This window comes from Branchiostoma belcheri, unplaced genomic scaffold (genome assembly GCF_001625305.1).
Source record: "Branchiostoma belcheri isolate BF01 breed outbred unplaced genomic scaffold, Haploidv18h27 scaffold15, whole genome shotgun sequence".
In the NCBI taxonomy this organism is placed as follows: domain Eukaryota; kingdom Metazoa; phylum Chordata; class Leptocardii; order Amphioxiformes; family Branchiostomatidae; genus Branchiostoma; species Branchiostoma belcheri.
Window position 1 is genome coordinate 3,508,095 of NW_017802935.1, and position 15,432 is coordinate 3,523,526.

Genomic DNA, 15,432 nt, shown 5'->3' on the forward strand with positions numbered 1-15,432 from the left:
CTAAATCCAACATCACGAATGTTTTCAGCTGTTCGGTTTCTCTTTTTATATCCTCGGTAAATGGGATACGCGAACAGAGCCATAAATATTCTTCGGTATGGCTTTGGGGTTTGGCTGTTGCCACTTTCAGTGCACGATATCCTCCCATTTCTTCCACTGGATTATTACGATCTAACGTCAGTCGGACAGTGTTTAGGTGACGTCAGGTTGGTGAGATCATACAGGGGAGGATGTTTACATGTAAACAAGGGATTTCCTGAACAAACATGTACAGTCATGGAGACAGCCATTCAGGGAAAGTCCTTTAAGAAGAAGGGAAAACCATCCTTAGGTTTAAGGTGGGGTTTGGCATATTGGAAGCATCTTAAACCCCAATCTAGCAGGCCTTAGATAAGCTTTTGTGATCAAGGGAGATCCATTGATGCTACAACAGACAAATTTGGATATTTCGAAATAAAGAATTGGAAAACGATATTGCAAGATGCATATTCTCAGGATGTTAAACCCAATCTTACATTGTATGTACCAGATAGCAGTCTTCAAATAACTGTTGTGATCAAGGGAGATCCATTGATGCTACACCAGACAAATTTGGATAGGTCAAAATTAAGAATTGTGAAACGATACAAAAGTTTCTAAAACGTATAAGCTTTTGAATGCATCTATCCAGAGGCTGAATAACACAAACTATTCACTGATAAAATCTTAGAATTACATTGTATACTGATGTTTATTTGCATCAATTTTTAACCAGCCACATTCAATAATCAGTGGTGTTATATTGATTGATTCTATTGCATCCTGATTGTCCATTTGAGACTAAGAATATTCCTTGGGTAATAATTTGGACAGTTGATATGAGAGGATTTTGAAATAAATGATTTGATAATTGATATAATTTTTGATTGATGGGAAGTGATGAGGGTACGGGTCAGGGCATTAGGACAGTGTTATCGTCACAATAAAAGAGCATTAAGCTATAATAGTCAATAACTTTATTACTGTCTATGAAACACTGTAAATTTGTGGATGGTTCTTAGTGTAACAAATACAACAGTTTCTTGTTTGCTTTTGAAATTTCATTATCAGATACTAAAATATCTAAAAACAGGATTTCTGTAGACTTTGAAGCAAAGCTTGCCACAACAACATGGTCTTAATTACAAGGAATATACTGTACTAATAATTTCAGCGTACATGTACAAATGTAAGTTGCCAAATTGTAGAGGTAAAAATCTCAGTAGTACTGATAAATAGGCGTCGACCTGTCAGAATTTTTGTACTTCAAGTTTATGGATTACAACCTTCCATATAAGCAGGGTTTATAGCACTAGCTAGTATCCAGGATAAAATACTGCCTCCAGTTTAAAGCAACAGTCCAGGCACCAGCTGGTTAGGTTATCAAGAAAGAGACATACTTGGCAGAGCAGCTTGGCAGAGTCCAGAGATAAGACTACAGAAATCACCTTACAGCCAATCAATCTGCATTTTCTACACAGCTTTGTAAAGTATGATACTAAGAAGCCGGTTTATCCATTTGAAGAAAATTCTGTGGTTTCTGGAGGTATGAATTTTTCGCAAAAATATTTATGCAGTTTATATTTTAATGAATTTATGCCCAAGCCATCAAAATTCATAGTACATAATATACTGGTACTAAAGACATTAAACTTGAAATTAACAATTCCATGAAATGCCATGTATACAGACAATCATACATGACATCTGCGTTGGATATTGGACTTACAGAAACTTTCGTTAAAGGAGCTATAATATTACACAATAACCTTCAAGATTATAATTATTCAAAGATTTCTTGATGATGCTCTCTGTCATAAAGCTGGAAATATGACTAACTCCATAAACCACCAATTTCACAATATTCCAAAAAACTTGGGGCGGAAACAAGGAGGAAGTTGGCAAAAGGACACGCACATTCTAGAAATACTGTAAAAGCTGTCAGAGTTGGTTATGGTACAGATCCATACATGTTCCTGCGAAAGTAAAGATGGTTTGACCCAATTAGTGCTAATCAACATCATCCCTCCTGTCTGGTGTCCTCTGGGGTCATTATGGCCGAATAACGCCCAGTCTGATGAAGAGATATGCTGAGGTCTGGCACTTAGGAAATTACTGGACACATCCAGGCGAAGGGAGTGAGGCATCATGGGTATAGATTCTGTGTTACATGTAGTAGGATGGGGAGGGCGACTGTCTTTGTAAATTCATTAAAATGTTATGTAATATGTCTTGAAAGACAATAGAGTTCGCGGCATGGATCAGTTATGTGTCATAAAACAGAATAATATAGGGTAACAACATAAAGAGAAGAGAAAGAGATGATATGGGAAAAGAAGAGATTAGAGTAAAAGGCACAGATTTGGAGATTGGTAACAAACAAAGTCCTACAGGGAAAATTGAAAACAACCATTAAGTTATTAGAAACAGTAAAACATGACAAGGAAATGTACAACATTTATTATATTCTTTAGACTCTACATGTAATATATGATGCATAAACAACAGTTCTTCTTTATCTTATCAATGACATAATCTTCAACATGTTGAGTTCTTGGAAGACACATGATGATATCAGACCTCTGCTATTCCATAGATGTCCCTCTCTGTCTTACCCCAACATGACCTCAAGGTCACCACAGGCCAGGAGGTCAGACCCTCTAATGCCATATCTTCAAATAAAGAACCTCCATGGGAAGGGGGTGGGTGGATGATTCAATTTCTGACCAAAATGACAGGAAAAACTTTTGTTGCACCTTTTCTTCACCTGACTCTATAAAGAGATGATGATACAAAAAAATGTATGACGAAGCTACCTTTGCATATTCATGTTATACAGTCCACACATTGTTGTGCTAAGGTAGCGCCCATCTCATTTTCAATAGCCCTGGGCAACACAGCAGTGCAATCACTACAGCAGGGGACTAGTCCACTGGTAGTGGTGTGTATGTTAACCCCCATACTCTTTCCCAAATGCTGAGTGCCAAGCAGAGAAAGTAGCATGTACCACTTTTAAAGTCTTTGTAATGACTCAGCCTGGGATCAAACTAATGACCTACCAAATGCAAGGCGAGCACTTTACCCACTTGGCCATTGCACCGAAATTGCGTCGGATGCCTTTAAGTCTTTGGTGCGGCTGTGACAGAAGGGTACACCTGAGGTATGTGTGGCATGTGGACTGGGTGACGTGATGTTGTGGTTACATGTCTGTGACATGCCTGTCTAACACCTGCGGCCCCGGGCCTGTCAAAGTGTGGCTATCAACTCATCTTCATTAGCCCCTTAGCCTCTGTACACTTGAAGAAGCCACACAGGCGAAACCGGTTATTTGATAGGCTGAATAAAAGTTCTAAACAGGAACTATGCGGCTCCAGGTGTCTTACTGAGGGACGACAGCGTGTGCGAGATGTCGGTTAGCTTGAGGAATGAATCCCCTCTACTATATACAACTCATCTTCATTAGTTACCTACAGTACACAGTCAGGAAGCTAGAACTCATATAATCTTAGTTTGTACATGACCATACTTACATGTATGTAAACACATTTACACAAATACTACAGTGCAAAAGCTAAAAATAACACTTAAAACATTCAGTGAAGACATTTTAGGCAAGTCAGAAGGCACACTGTTACAAAGATTATTCTACAAAGAATAGGAAAGGCTTATACCTGTTCAGTAGTCAGATTTCCCTGCTGTACATGTCCTATGTACTAAGTCTACTGACATACTACATAGCAGTACAGTATTCACCTTAAAGACATCATAGGGGTTTTCAAGCACAAACTGTTAACACATTACAGAGCTCAAAAACTATGTCTGGTACACCCCAAAACCCCTTGTGTGTCCTTGTCAATGAAAACTGCCGAGCATGTGAACAAGCCCTTCAAAATCACTACCACAACATGTTATGTAGGTCAAGCTTCTAAAGAGACCACAATGCCTCATCAAGTGTCATTGGCCTCCACACAATGTCCACACCTGGCAACCAAACCTGCTGCCGGCAGTGGTCACACCTGACAACCACACACTTCTTTCAACAAACAGGAGCCAAGCAGAAGTATCTGTATCTGTATAGCCAGTATAACTGCATAGCCGGCGTAACACACCAGCGTAACACACCAGCTTCGCAGGCACGCGGCGCGGCGGCAGCTGGCTATATCATACTGATCGACTTGTTACACCTAACCCTTGAACTTCTAACTCTAGACATTGTTTAAAGCTTATAATCTAATGACAATTCCCCTACTGTACTTGGTGACAGTGAGTTCCACTCTGCGATAGTTCTAGGAAAGTATGAATTCTTGAACACCTCAATCCTTGGTTGATAACAAGTAGAGGTTGATTGGGAAGATTGTGACGTCTTCTACATTGTTGTATGTACCATTTTCTGACAGACAGTCCAATCAACAACATGGGAGCCAACTGGATACTGTCTTGTCGATTGGTTGACCAACTTTGCCACAGAGCAATCTGCATTGAGATTAACAGCTTCTCAGGAATATCTTTTCAAAGATATATCTTAATATCCAAATATCTTTTCATTGAACTCATCTTACAACTTTGGTGAAAGAACCTAGACAAGCTTGGAAAACACCTACATGTGTACACAAATGGGGATGATCATGAGTCATTATAGTTGACCTTTTGGAATCTGAGGATCAAAACTTGAAAACAAGATCTAGATGTGATACGGTGCTGTGTCACACTTTGTGGCATTGATGTTATACAGTTGATTTTGTATGCGTCACCAACATGTTCTTCTTATCTTTTCCTTCCTGTTGTTGTACATACAAGAAGCATACCAACATCAGCATGTAGAACATACAAAATAAAACTTTGTCACTTCAGTTATGAGGCAGGAAGAAACTACCTTCCAGTTAACCTTTAGTCTGCTAAGTGTTGCTGTAAGACACCGAATCTAATGGGGAAAGACAGCAGGGAGTTGGTTAAATACTGTATACTGTACATCACTTTATGCTCGCGGCAGCCAAAGTTTGCGGTCTGAGAAAAATGGACATGTTTGAGTAACTATACATTTGCAGTGGCGGCAGGTGCAGCAAAAAGAAAGCTGGCAAATTATTTCTTCTCAGTAATGATAAGTTCGCTGTATAAGAAGTAACTGTGAAAAAATCAGGATTTACAGTAACATGTGGCTTTAGAACACAAAGTCTTTACTACATGTATATACTCGATCAGGCCCGCCCCTCCACATTTTATACATGCCAGAGAGAAGGTCAGGGTTGATTGAAGTTTTACAGACGTGTAAATCTGTGAACAAAAACAACAGCTGCTCTACCTACGTGTACAGGAATTTATAGTGAGAACATCGACTCTTGTATCGAGTCAAAACAGTGAGAGAAAGAAATACTGTAGAGGGGCAAAGGAGGGGCACAGAAGAATATCAATTACCCTACTGAATATTTGTTTGGTAGAGGGCCTGAAACTCTGTTATACAACAGGGTAAAATAAGCAAACACATGTACATGTAACCTCCATCAACATCTATCTGCCAGGTTACATATATCTGCCAGGATGTCACTTTGAAAAACAGCGTGTTTGAGCGATCTCTAGTGCAGCACCCCTCAGGTATGTGCAGTGTAGATATGCAGGAATGCACTATACTGGATGACATTACATTCGGAAATCTCTATCTTTATACACATATTTTAGGGTGGCAAACATACATTTGTATGTGATCTAATGGAATTACGTAGTAGATGTTATATGAACAATTTTACCTGCTGATGACAAAAGAACAGGAGACAGCGAAGACCATAGTCAACAAGAAGGGAGTCCCGCTACTTATACCCCACACATACAGTCTGTACTTTACACAAACTGTAGAAAATCCATTTTGTGAACCACAACACATTTCCTGCTAAGTGTTTTTTCATGTTCCCTGCTCTCAGCTGACAGCTATGTTTGCAGCTAATTTACATACACAGACTAGGAGACATAAATATTGCAAGGCAAAGCAGTAACTCACCTTCTTGTTTTTCTTCAACTTTCTAAGATAAGAAATTTCAAAGACTACAAGAAAAAGGAGCCATTACTATCATAAAGAATAACCAATACATGGTACTGAACTACAAGTTAATTCGTAATGCCATTTGAAGTTTCTCTACCATTTGCAATACAAGATTCTCAAAATTTCTGATATCATCTGCCACCACAAAACAATGTGTAGCTGCAGCAATCAAGTTTCTACATGTACATGATTAAAAAATGAATGACTAAAGGAAAGAATCAACGAAAGAATGGATAGATGAAAAAAGTAATAAAATACCAATCAATTTATGAATGAAAACTTTCAACAGATTAATAATGAAAGGTATTCAACCACTTCCTTTGAAATACCTTAACTGTTGTGGGTGGTACATGTATATGTACATGTATATGGGTCTTCACTAAGCCATCCCATCTGTACAGCTGGGTGTACAGGTGTGGCGACCCACGTGGGACAACAGAGCCGTGGGTCAGTGAGGGGTCAGACGTGACTGGGCTGCCTAATGCTGGATCTGACAGGACCTGATGGTGAAGCCTTGACAGGTTTTCCCGCACCTGCCATCTACAGTGTGGTAACCACAGGTGAAAAACAACCCATGGGCCGCTGACATTTCACAAGGGACCACCTGTCGTTGTAACCTTTTCCACTGGACCACCTACTTGTCAGGAGCTAACTTCTACTGAACAGCCTAGTGGGACAAAAAGTCATCTGCCCAACTCTACATATCTCACCGTCACGCTATTCTTAACTGTTGTACTATATTGTTATGGTATATTAACTGTAGCTAAGTTTTAAAATCTGTCATCCAAGTTTTCAAAGCTACTGGTAAGCAAACCCTGGAAGATAGGGTGATCAGACGCAAGCCTTGTTATCTTTTTTAGAGAAAGACAAGGCTACTCAGTAAAAAGGCTTATCCTGAGCCATGACTCTAATAACGGTCTAACCCCCTCAAAACATTCCTCAATCAGGAATAACCAACTTTTGACAGAACATACCTTGTTGTTGACTCTTTGACAAGAATAAAATGAGTAGCTTGAAAATACACTTCTCCCTTGGCCTTTTCTAACCTTATGATACAAAAATTTGTTAGCTCTTGATTCCAGTTCCATTTCCTATGCTTAAAATTTCTTGCACGAAAATACCTAGCTGTCACACGTCCAATGTACACAAAATGTTCAAAGTATTTCACCCTCCTACCTTGAGTGATCACGTCAAAACATTCTTCTTCAGCAAACACAGTCATACTCCGTGGGGTAATACTAATAAATAGGTGCTTGCAAAGCAAATTTTCAAGCCTGATTACAAAATAAGAATTCTCCGAGCACAGATATCCAGACAGGGCTTTTCAACAACCCTTATGTTCCTACAATGATAACAAAGTAACTCAAACCAACCCGATTGTCTGCAAGGTCTAGCCCCATAACCTCTAACTCTTTAATGGTCCTAACAAAAACATTCACTGAAACCAAACTCCTAAAACAATACACAAAAAGTATCAAGTCCCACCTGAAAACTCGCCATTTCACTTGCAGCAAGTCTCCTCCGCTCTCTTAAAGAAATAAGACAGCTCAGGATCTTGGCAAATACTTAAAGACGTCAGAGTAAACTCTGCAAGGAACCTGTCTGCACATACTCATGTATATGGCCATACGACACCCCAGTGGCAAACAACAAGCCACAGTCGACTAGTCCTTTCCCACTTACCTCATTCCCACACTTCCTGTGGTTGCTATTACTAAGACATAAGTCTATGGCTACCTGTGTGTACCTTTCATACATTTTTTGATAGCCTGTCCATACTTGTGTGTATGGTTAAATTTTTTCAAATTGTTTGTGTAATAATAACATAAATACATGTTGTGACAGTCCTAATTAATGATGCAACTTTGTATGTATGCAAAGTCCTATAAATTCTGAAATGAGGTATGGTTTGAAGATGGCTGGTTTTAAATCTTTTACTAAATTTCAGAAAGTTATTGTGACAGTAAGTTTTTTCCTATACCCTCTTTATCGAAAATGGTACAACCTACCAGTACCACTACACATCTAGATACCTTCCTGGACAATACCAACTAGTCTATAGGGGTGTACGGAAGTAGAATGACTTTGAGCTTGAGTTTATTTCTTCCCACAGGCATATGATATCCCTCAGCTACCTGCATCCAACAGACTGCTGGCCAAACTGTTTGTCTCCAGTCCTAACATTTCTGGTAATTGATACTATAATGGGAGAACACTAACAGCATTGCTTCACATTCATCAGTCGTTGCAGTTTTCCATGAATAACCAAGAAACACATACATCACGTCTAGTTTGTTGATCAAATAAATCAGCACCATGTCCAGGTTGTGGCACGCCAGGTCCAAGACTGTGGTGTGATGTTTCAGACACCTTATCCAGTGTTTTTGTGGTCTAAGTAAGGCCTGACACACTGGGTCATGTCTTACAAACATTTCAGAGACAACATCTGTGGAAGGCTGAGAAAAGGTCTGACGTCATAGGTCTGTGAATCTTATTTTCCCAACCGCTTCACTGTAAGAGATACAAGTGATGCCCCCTTCCCACACTTAGACAGGGAATAATAGGGAGAGGTGAACTTGAACTAAACTGAACAGAAATAAACTAAACTGAACTTGCCATGAACAACTAGGTAACAGAGATTCATGGCTCAAAAATTTGACTGTGAACATTGCAACACAACTGAAGCTAACAATGATTTCATTAAAGCTTTCTATGATTTCATTAAAATTGACATGAACAGAGACTGGGGATATCGACTCAGTCATGTGTGGGACTGCATTCTTCTTGCTGCAGCGCCACCTAGCGGCAAGGAGTAGTATAGCTGATAAAGGCAGCAGAAGGCAGCATAACATTGGTGAAGAAAACAATTGTAGTTGTGATAAAGGAATTACTTGTCAAAGCTTTATATACTGATCTCATACATGTAGCCCCGCCCACCTCTATCAAAACATAGAAATACAAGATAAAAGCATGAAAATTTAAGTACAGTAGGCATTTGACAAACTGCTAATTGCCATATGCTGTCATTGGTTGAACTGCTAACTGTAACAGACAGTGTAGGATCAGGTCTACTGTAGCTGGCATTCACATCAGTAGCTGAGAGTGTAACTTTCCCACATGTGGCCTGTGCTGTAAGACTAAGCTGGTGCTTGTGTTAATGGGGTCCCTCAGCACCTGGTGTTGACAGGCTGAACACCACTGGGAGGAACAGGACTGCTGTTCACTTCATTTCACCATGGTAACTACATAGGACTGTACCAAATGTATGCTACAGGAAAGACACACATGCACTCATCTTGTCATTACATGCAGTTAACTACAAGTACTTTTCTGCTTGAACAACAATTATGGATAATGAATATGCACAGTGTGCGATTTTTCCCATATCAAATTTTGGCACAATCCTTAAGTATGAGAGTATCTTACAAATGTACATGTAGGTCTTATATTGTACCCTAGTACTACAAACCATGACAAACGACTAAGAAGTCATTAAAAAAGCATGACTTGTAAAACAAAATGCCAAACGAGAGAAAAAAAAATTCCCAATTTTAAAAATCAATATCCATACAGAGTTATCAAAGTATTGTGACCCAACAGGGCAGTATTGCTGTTTTGACAATGCATGTTACATAATGTAGTTGCATCAAATTGACTATGACAATAAGTTACTTTCAAACAAAGCAACTTTTCTGAGAGATCTAACTTTGACCTTGATGGTTAGTTTTGTACATTTGTAAGCTCTTGCAAAGAAAGAACTGTTTATGTAAACCCACAACTGTGTACAAGAATGTCAAGAAAAAGACACCTGTACTGCTACACTATTTGAAGTATTAAGTGCTTTTGACCCTTCCCAAACAAAGGTCACCGAGAAATTCCAAGATGGCCACCAGGGAGACCTTGACATTACAAACCAGTTAACCAAAACAAAAACATACATTTAGAATCAAAAAGCGTTAGATCTGACTGCCGACATCTTCCATTGCCAGTAATTGATTGGTTTAGATTTACAGAAATCGTGTTTTGTAAATGGAGAATCCAGGCTTTTTTAATGAAAAAGAGTGTGGTAGATTTCATTTGGTGACATTGAAAAATTTCAGTTATTTTAATCCTGCATTAGCATTGTATACAATACTGCTGATAATATGAGACATTACCTAAAAAGAACAAGTAGTTTCGTGCAATACAACTGTACATGTAAGTAGAATATGGAAAAAAGATTAAATCCATTGAAATTCTCAAAGCTGGATAAAAGGCAGAGACTCTGGTATTGTACAAAGGATGAAAGACTGCTAGCAGCATCTGTAGTCAACACAATACGTGAATCAGAGTGAAAACTTCATTCAAAAGATACCATTCACAACAAGGATAGCTGTCACCTCTGATAAAAAGGTTTTCATCACATGCTATTCAGAGAAATGGATTGAAAAGCTGACTTCACTGGCTGTGCAAATGGTAAATTTCTAGGGAATTTCAGGACTGATCTGTCTTCACAAGAAATGCCTATCAAATGTCATGCATTGTAACCCTCTCTTACGTCAAAACACATGCCACCTGTATGATTAGTTTACTCAGAATTATGATACTTCAGAGCCATCTTTCACTAAAGCACTGCACCAGGACACTACATTACAAAAAAATCAGCCTTGGTATAGTCAAAATCTGTTAATCAAATGCATGAAGACATACAAGCTAGCTGTTCTCTAGTCACAACCTTAGGTAACTTTAAAGCAAAGGTTTGGGTATTCATGCTACAATCATGAATGTATTATTAGTACAACATGAAGAAACAAAACTTCATCTGGCAACATGGGAATCGAACTCAGGCTTCCTAGTCCTAGTTTAACCATGCTGCCATTCTAAAAAGCAGTTACACTAAGTCTTACACACGTTCACACAACCTTCTAGCCTTCTACCCCCTCCCACTACTAAACAATGTTCTTAACCAATGTCACATACATGTAGACGTGTAAAGCTTCCAAAGTTCAGTTGAACTTTAAGCAATACAACATGTATAAGCAAACTTACATTGCTGTCAACAGAGAGGCACTAGCAGCAGAGCCCAGGAAAAGGCATGCCACACGCCTCCCATGTCATTCTACGTCACCGGCCACAATGCACCGCTCACGGTTCACACAGCACCAAAAGAGATCTCCCCAAACAAAGCTTGAGCAAACACTGGGGCATTGGTCCAACAGAAGTCTACAGAACTGATACTGAAGAAACATTGGTTCAACCTGTTTCTCTGTATAAGAACATCACATTACAGTCACATGGGTACCATACCAGAACATCAGACTCACAGACTGTCCACCTACCTAAACCCAGAACAAATGCACAGAAAAAGAGATTTTTGTACAGGATGGCTGGTGCCTGGAATGAGATGAAGTTGTAGTGATGTATAGAATCCTTGTAATGATGTATATAGATGTTATGTGTAAAACTGTTAGTATTTTTGCTAATGTTAGTTTATGTTTGATATATTCCCTCTGTGTTGTACGTGTGTACAATTGTCAGAATGGACCATAGGAAGAATAGCTACAGTTTGTAAAAGATTCATTCTTTTTAGTCATATCTGACCCTAACGTGAACCCGCCACTTTCTTCATGTACATCCACTTTTCTTTCACTCAAAATGGACTGGGATATTTCTACATATCCTTTACAAAGACTTTGCAAACATAACTTTCAGAAGTACGTATCCAAACACATTCAGAAGAATGTCTGTATTAAAGACCACACAGGCTGTGTGAATACACACTCGGCTTCTGTGCTACTTCTAGTCACTTCAAAATAAAGAAACAAGTCTTAGCCAACCTTCCCAACCATTCACTAAGGAAACAAGCATTACTTGGGGAAGTATCTCTGAGTAAATTGAATATTGGTGGGATTTAGTGTAAAACTAACAAATTAGGCATGCCTGGCTGGATCTCTTTGTACTGGGGATACAAGCCGTGGGGTCACATAGCAAGAGTAATCTGGCATCAAATTTGAAGGCAAAGATTCTGAAGCAGAGAAGCCAAGTATCATTACAATCCAAACAGGAATTATCTGCTAGTTTTACACTTGGACTAAACTTAAGTAACAACAACAAAAAGACAGGCTCCGAGATTGGCAATGGAACAAACGAAACCCAGGGATTCAAGCGTACTTTGTGCCTATAATGCACTGTGCATTACAGTTACTGTACAATAATCATATAACACAAGCATGGAAAATGACTTTCATGACACATGCATATCGGAAGACAGAATTTTCTGATAAGAATACAAAAACACAGAGTGTTACCTGTTGCCCTGCCTAAGTCCAGGCATCACCTGTCCACTTAACCTATTTCTCAAGAGTCTACCATCAAAGGTGATTAAACAAAATCTAGCAAAATACCCTTCTCTTAAACGTGAACACTTTGTCCTGACCACAAAACCACTACACAGAAAAAATCCTTTTTTTTGACAAAACATTTCAATAGTGATCATCACATCATTAGCTTGCAATAACTACAAATAAGAAGGTTCCAACCCCTTATTTGCTGGCAAAGAAAAGGAGCCGAGTCAAAACTGTGACAATGTGAAAAAACAATAGGCAACTGAAGTAGCGTTTCACCTTCATAAAATGTATCCTCCTTCAGAGGAAGAGTACATCCCAACATATCCTCTGTATACCTAAAGAAGCCGACAGGACAGGCTGAATAAAAGTTCTAAATGGGAACTGTGCAGTTCCAGGTGTCTTACTGAGGGATGACTGTGGTGTTCTAGATGTCGGTTAGCTTGAGGAATGAATCCAATCTACTTGGTAGTACATCCCAACATATCCTATCATGAAAGTTCATCTGTGTTGGTAGTTACATGTTTAAAGTAGCCTTCAAAGAAGCCACGTGACAAGCCTCACTGGGTCAGTCTACTGAAGACCAGAGTCAAAAGCTCCTAGGTGCGAGAACTTTTTGTGTTGGACCAAAAGTTTTAACTTTAAACATCAGAACATAATTATCACATACTGTCCTACCTTTGCGACTTCTTCAAAGTCTTCATGTCTCTTCTGCAGGGCCCGTGCTCGATGGAGGGACTTCCCGACGCCCGTGTGCTTACTGAGGAAACCTTCACCATGGTCGTCTATCCATTCAATAACCTGTAATAGCACATTAACATTATAGCAGTTAAGATATTCATTTATATACACTCAGGTAATATAGACTTGTCTCCAGACTAATTCAAAGTCCTTTTTCTGAATATTTCCTCAACTATCACTGTCAAAGATTTGGTGAATAGTTTCTTGCACTGTCTATTTGCAATCATTTTTATTGGTCCTTTGGTCTATGAAGCATTCTTTTGTAGCATACAGCCTATCAGACAGCTTGTATCTCAACCTACAGCCAATCACATGGCTTGTATCTTCACCCGGAGCTTTGGTTCAAGTTAGAGATGAGAAGATATTTTTGATAGTTTGATAGTTTTGATTGGGCTTGTTCCTTACCTGTTGTACATCAGTCTGGAAGACACAGAGCTGCAGGCGCTGACTGAGGCGGAGCTTCTTGTGCTGCCAGACCTCCTCAAGCTGGCGATGTTTCTCCAGGATCTCGTGCACCAGGTCCAGCACGTGCTGCGCCGCCGTGGAGTAGTCCGCCTGCGCCGTCATGGAGTTGGACGTGCTCGGGCTGACCGGCTGCTGCAGCGAGTCCAACAGGGTCTTCCCATCTATACATACCTGGGGAGAACAAAATGTAACATCCATTATAACATAACAGCTCACAAACTTTCTGTCAACCATCTATGCAAACCTGCAAGAAAAAATTAAAAAGTAATAGTAACAGCCTGCATGAAAGTAACAGGACACTGGTCTATAGCTATAGGTAATGAAAGGTGAACTTCTCACAAAGCCGACATCCCAGCCCTTTAAATTTCACAAGTAGTCCCTTCAGAGATGACATTTCACAATGCCCCCTAGTGACTTAAGTAGGAAATGCAATACAGTACACACTAGCGTATAGGACCTGTTTTCTACTAAGTAATTGACCAATCCCATAGCCCAACATCACCTGTCAAAATGAAGATTTGCGAAATAAAAAACATGCAGATATTTCACAGATACATGTATGAAGCCACTCTCTCATTAGTCAAACTGCTAATTGCTCGGCTGTCATTGGTTGAACTACTAATTACGATGGACAGTCAGTATGAGTCTATCGGCCACAGGAGTATAATTATCCTTCCCACCTCACTATACTTCTGGTTGATGGTCTCGTACAGTCCCTGGTGTTTGTGGATGGACTCTTCCAGGTTCTCCACATCTGCAGGTAAGTTCTCCACCTGGCAAGACTCCGTCCACACTGGCACCTGAGTTAAGTACTGCGGAAAACAAGAGGGGGTCTTAATGCGCAACGTAATGTTGACAATGAAACAGGTACACAGTACACACAGTATACAGTGGTATATCATACAATTTCTGCAGAAAAATCTCCCATTTTCTTGTGATTTTTAAGGCTCTTGTTGTTTAGCAAATTGTCTTGCCAAAAATTCAATCATATCAATCTTTAATCTAACAAAACGTAAATCTAACATGATGTAAGCCAACACTAATTACCATGGTGACAGACATCACGTGACCTTTGGTGTTTGGAATGGAAGAGGAAACAGAGCAAAAACAATGTGTTTTCTTTTAAATAAAAGAAAAAAAGAAACTACCGAACCTCTTCTGCCTTGGTGTGAAACATGACTGACATGGCGAGTAGCGTGCTTCGTTCGTCCAGCCCTCCCGCAAACGTCTTCCACTCCCGGTCAAGCTTGCTGGCCTGCTGTCGGATCTGCTGGGCGGCGTAGTGTCCGGCGTCCGCAAGCCGCTGCGCCACTGACATGATTCGGTTGATGTTCACGTAAACATTCTGGAGACAATGGAAAATGTAACAGTGGTAAGAATGGGTCATCACTGTATGAATGTTAAGTTTCACAGTCTTTCTGAGGCTGTAGTAGTAGGTTGTTAATCCAATGTGGATAGGGCATGGCATTGGAAGCCAGAGTCTATCCCTCTCCTTCCACCACTACTGATGCCATGCAAACATTCTGGAAACGAAGGAAAAGTTAACAGTGGTAAGAATTAGAGATCACTGTATGAATGTTAAGGTCTCAGAGTCTTTCTGAGGCTGTAGTAATAAGTTGTTAATCCACTGTGGATAGGGCAAGGCATTGGAAGCCAGAGCCTAACCCTCTCCTTCCACCACTACTGATGCCATGCAAACATTCTGGAAATAAAAGAAAAGTTAACAGTGGTAAGAATTAGAGATCACTGTATGAATGTAAAGGTCTCAGAGTCTTTCTGAGGCTGTAGTAATAAGTTGTTAATCCACTGTGGATAGGGCAAGGCATTGGAAGCCAGAGCCTAACCCTCTCCTTC

General features: G+C 39.7%; 1 protein-coding gene across 1 annotated transcript in view; it reads right to left on the minus strand.

Annotated features, from left to right (window-relative positions):
- The window catches only part of LOC109465343 (kalirin-like), a 159,248-nt gene that overhangs the window by 97,735 nt on the left and 46,081 nt on the right, over positions 1-15,432 (minus strand). Inside the window, exons 10-13 of the mRNA XM_019762557.1 lie at positions 14,732-14,923; positions 14,259-14,390; positions 13,519-13,749; positions 13,051-13,173 (exon numbers count right to left, since the gene is read on the minus strand). Of these exons, the coding sequence (XP_019618116.1) occupies positions 13,051-13,173; positions 13,519-13,749; positions 14,259-14,390; positions 14,732-14,923 (678 nt within the window). The remainder of the gene's footprint in view (positions 1-13,050; positions 13,174-13,518; positions 13,750-14,258; positions 14,391-14,731; positions 14,924-15,432) is intronic.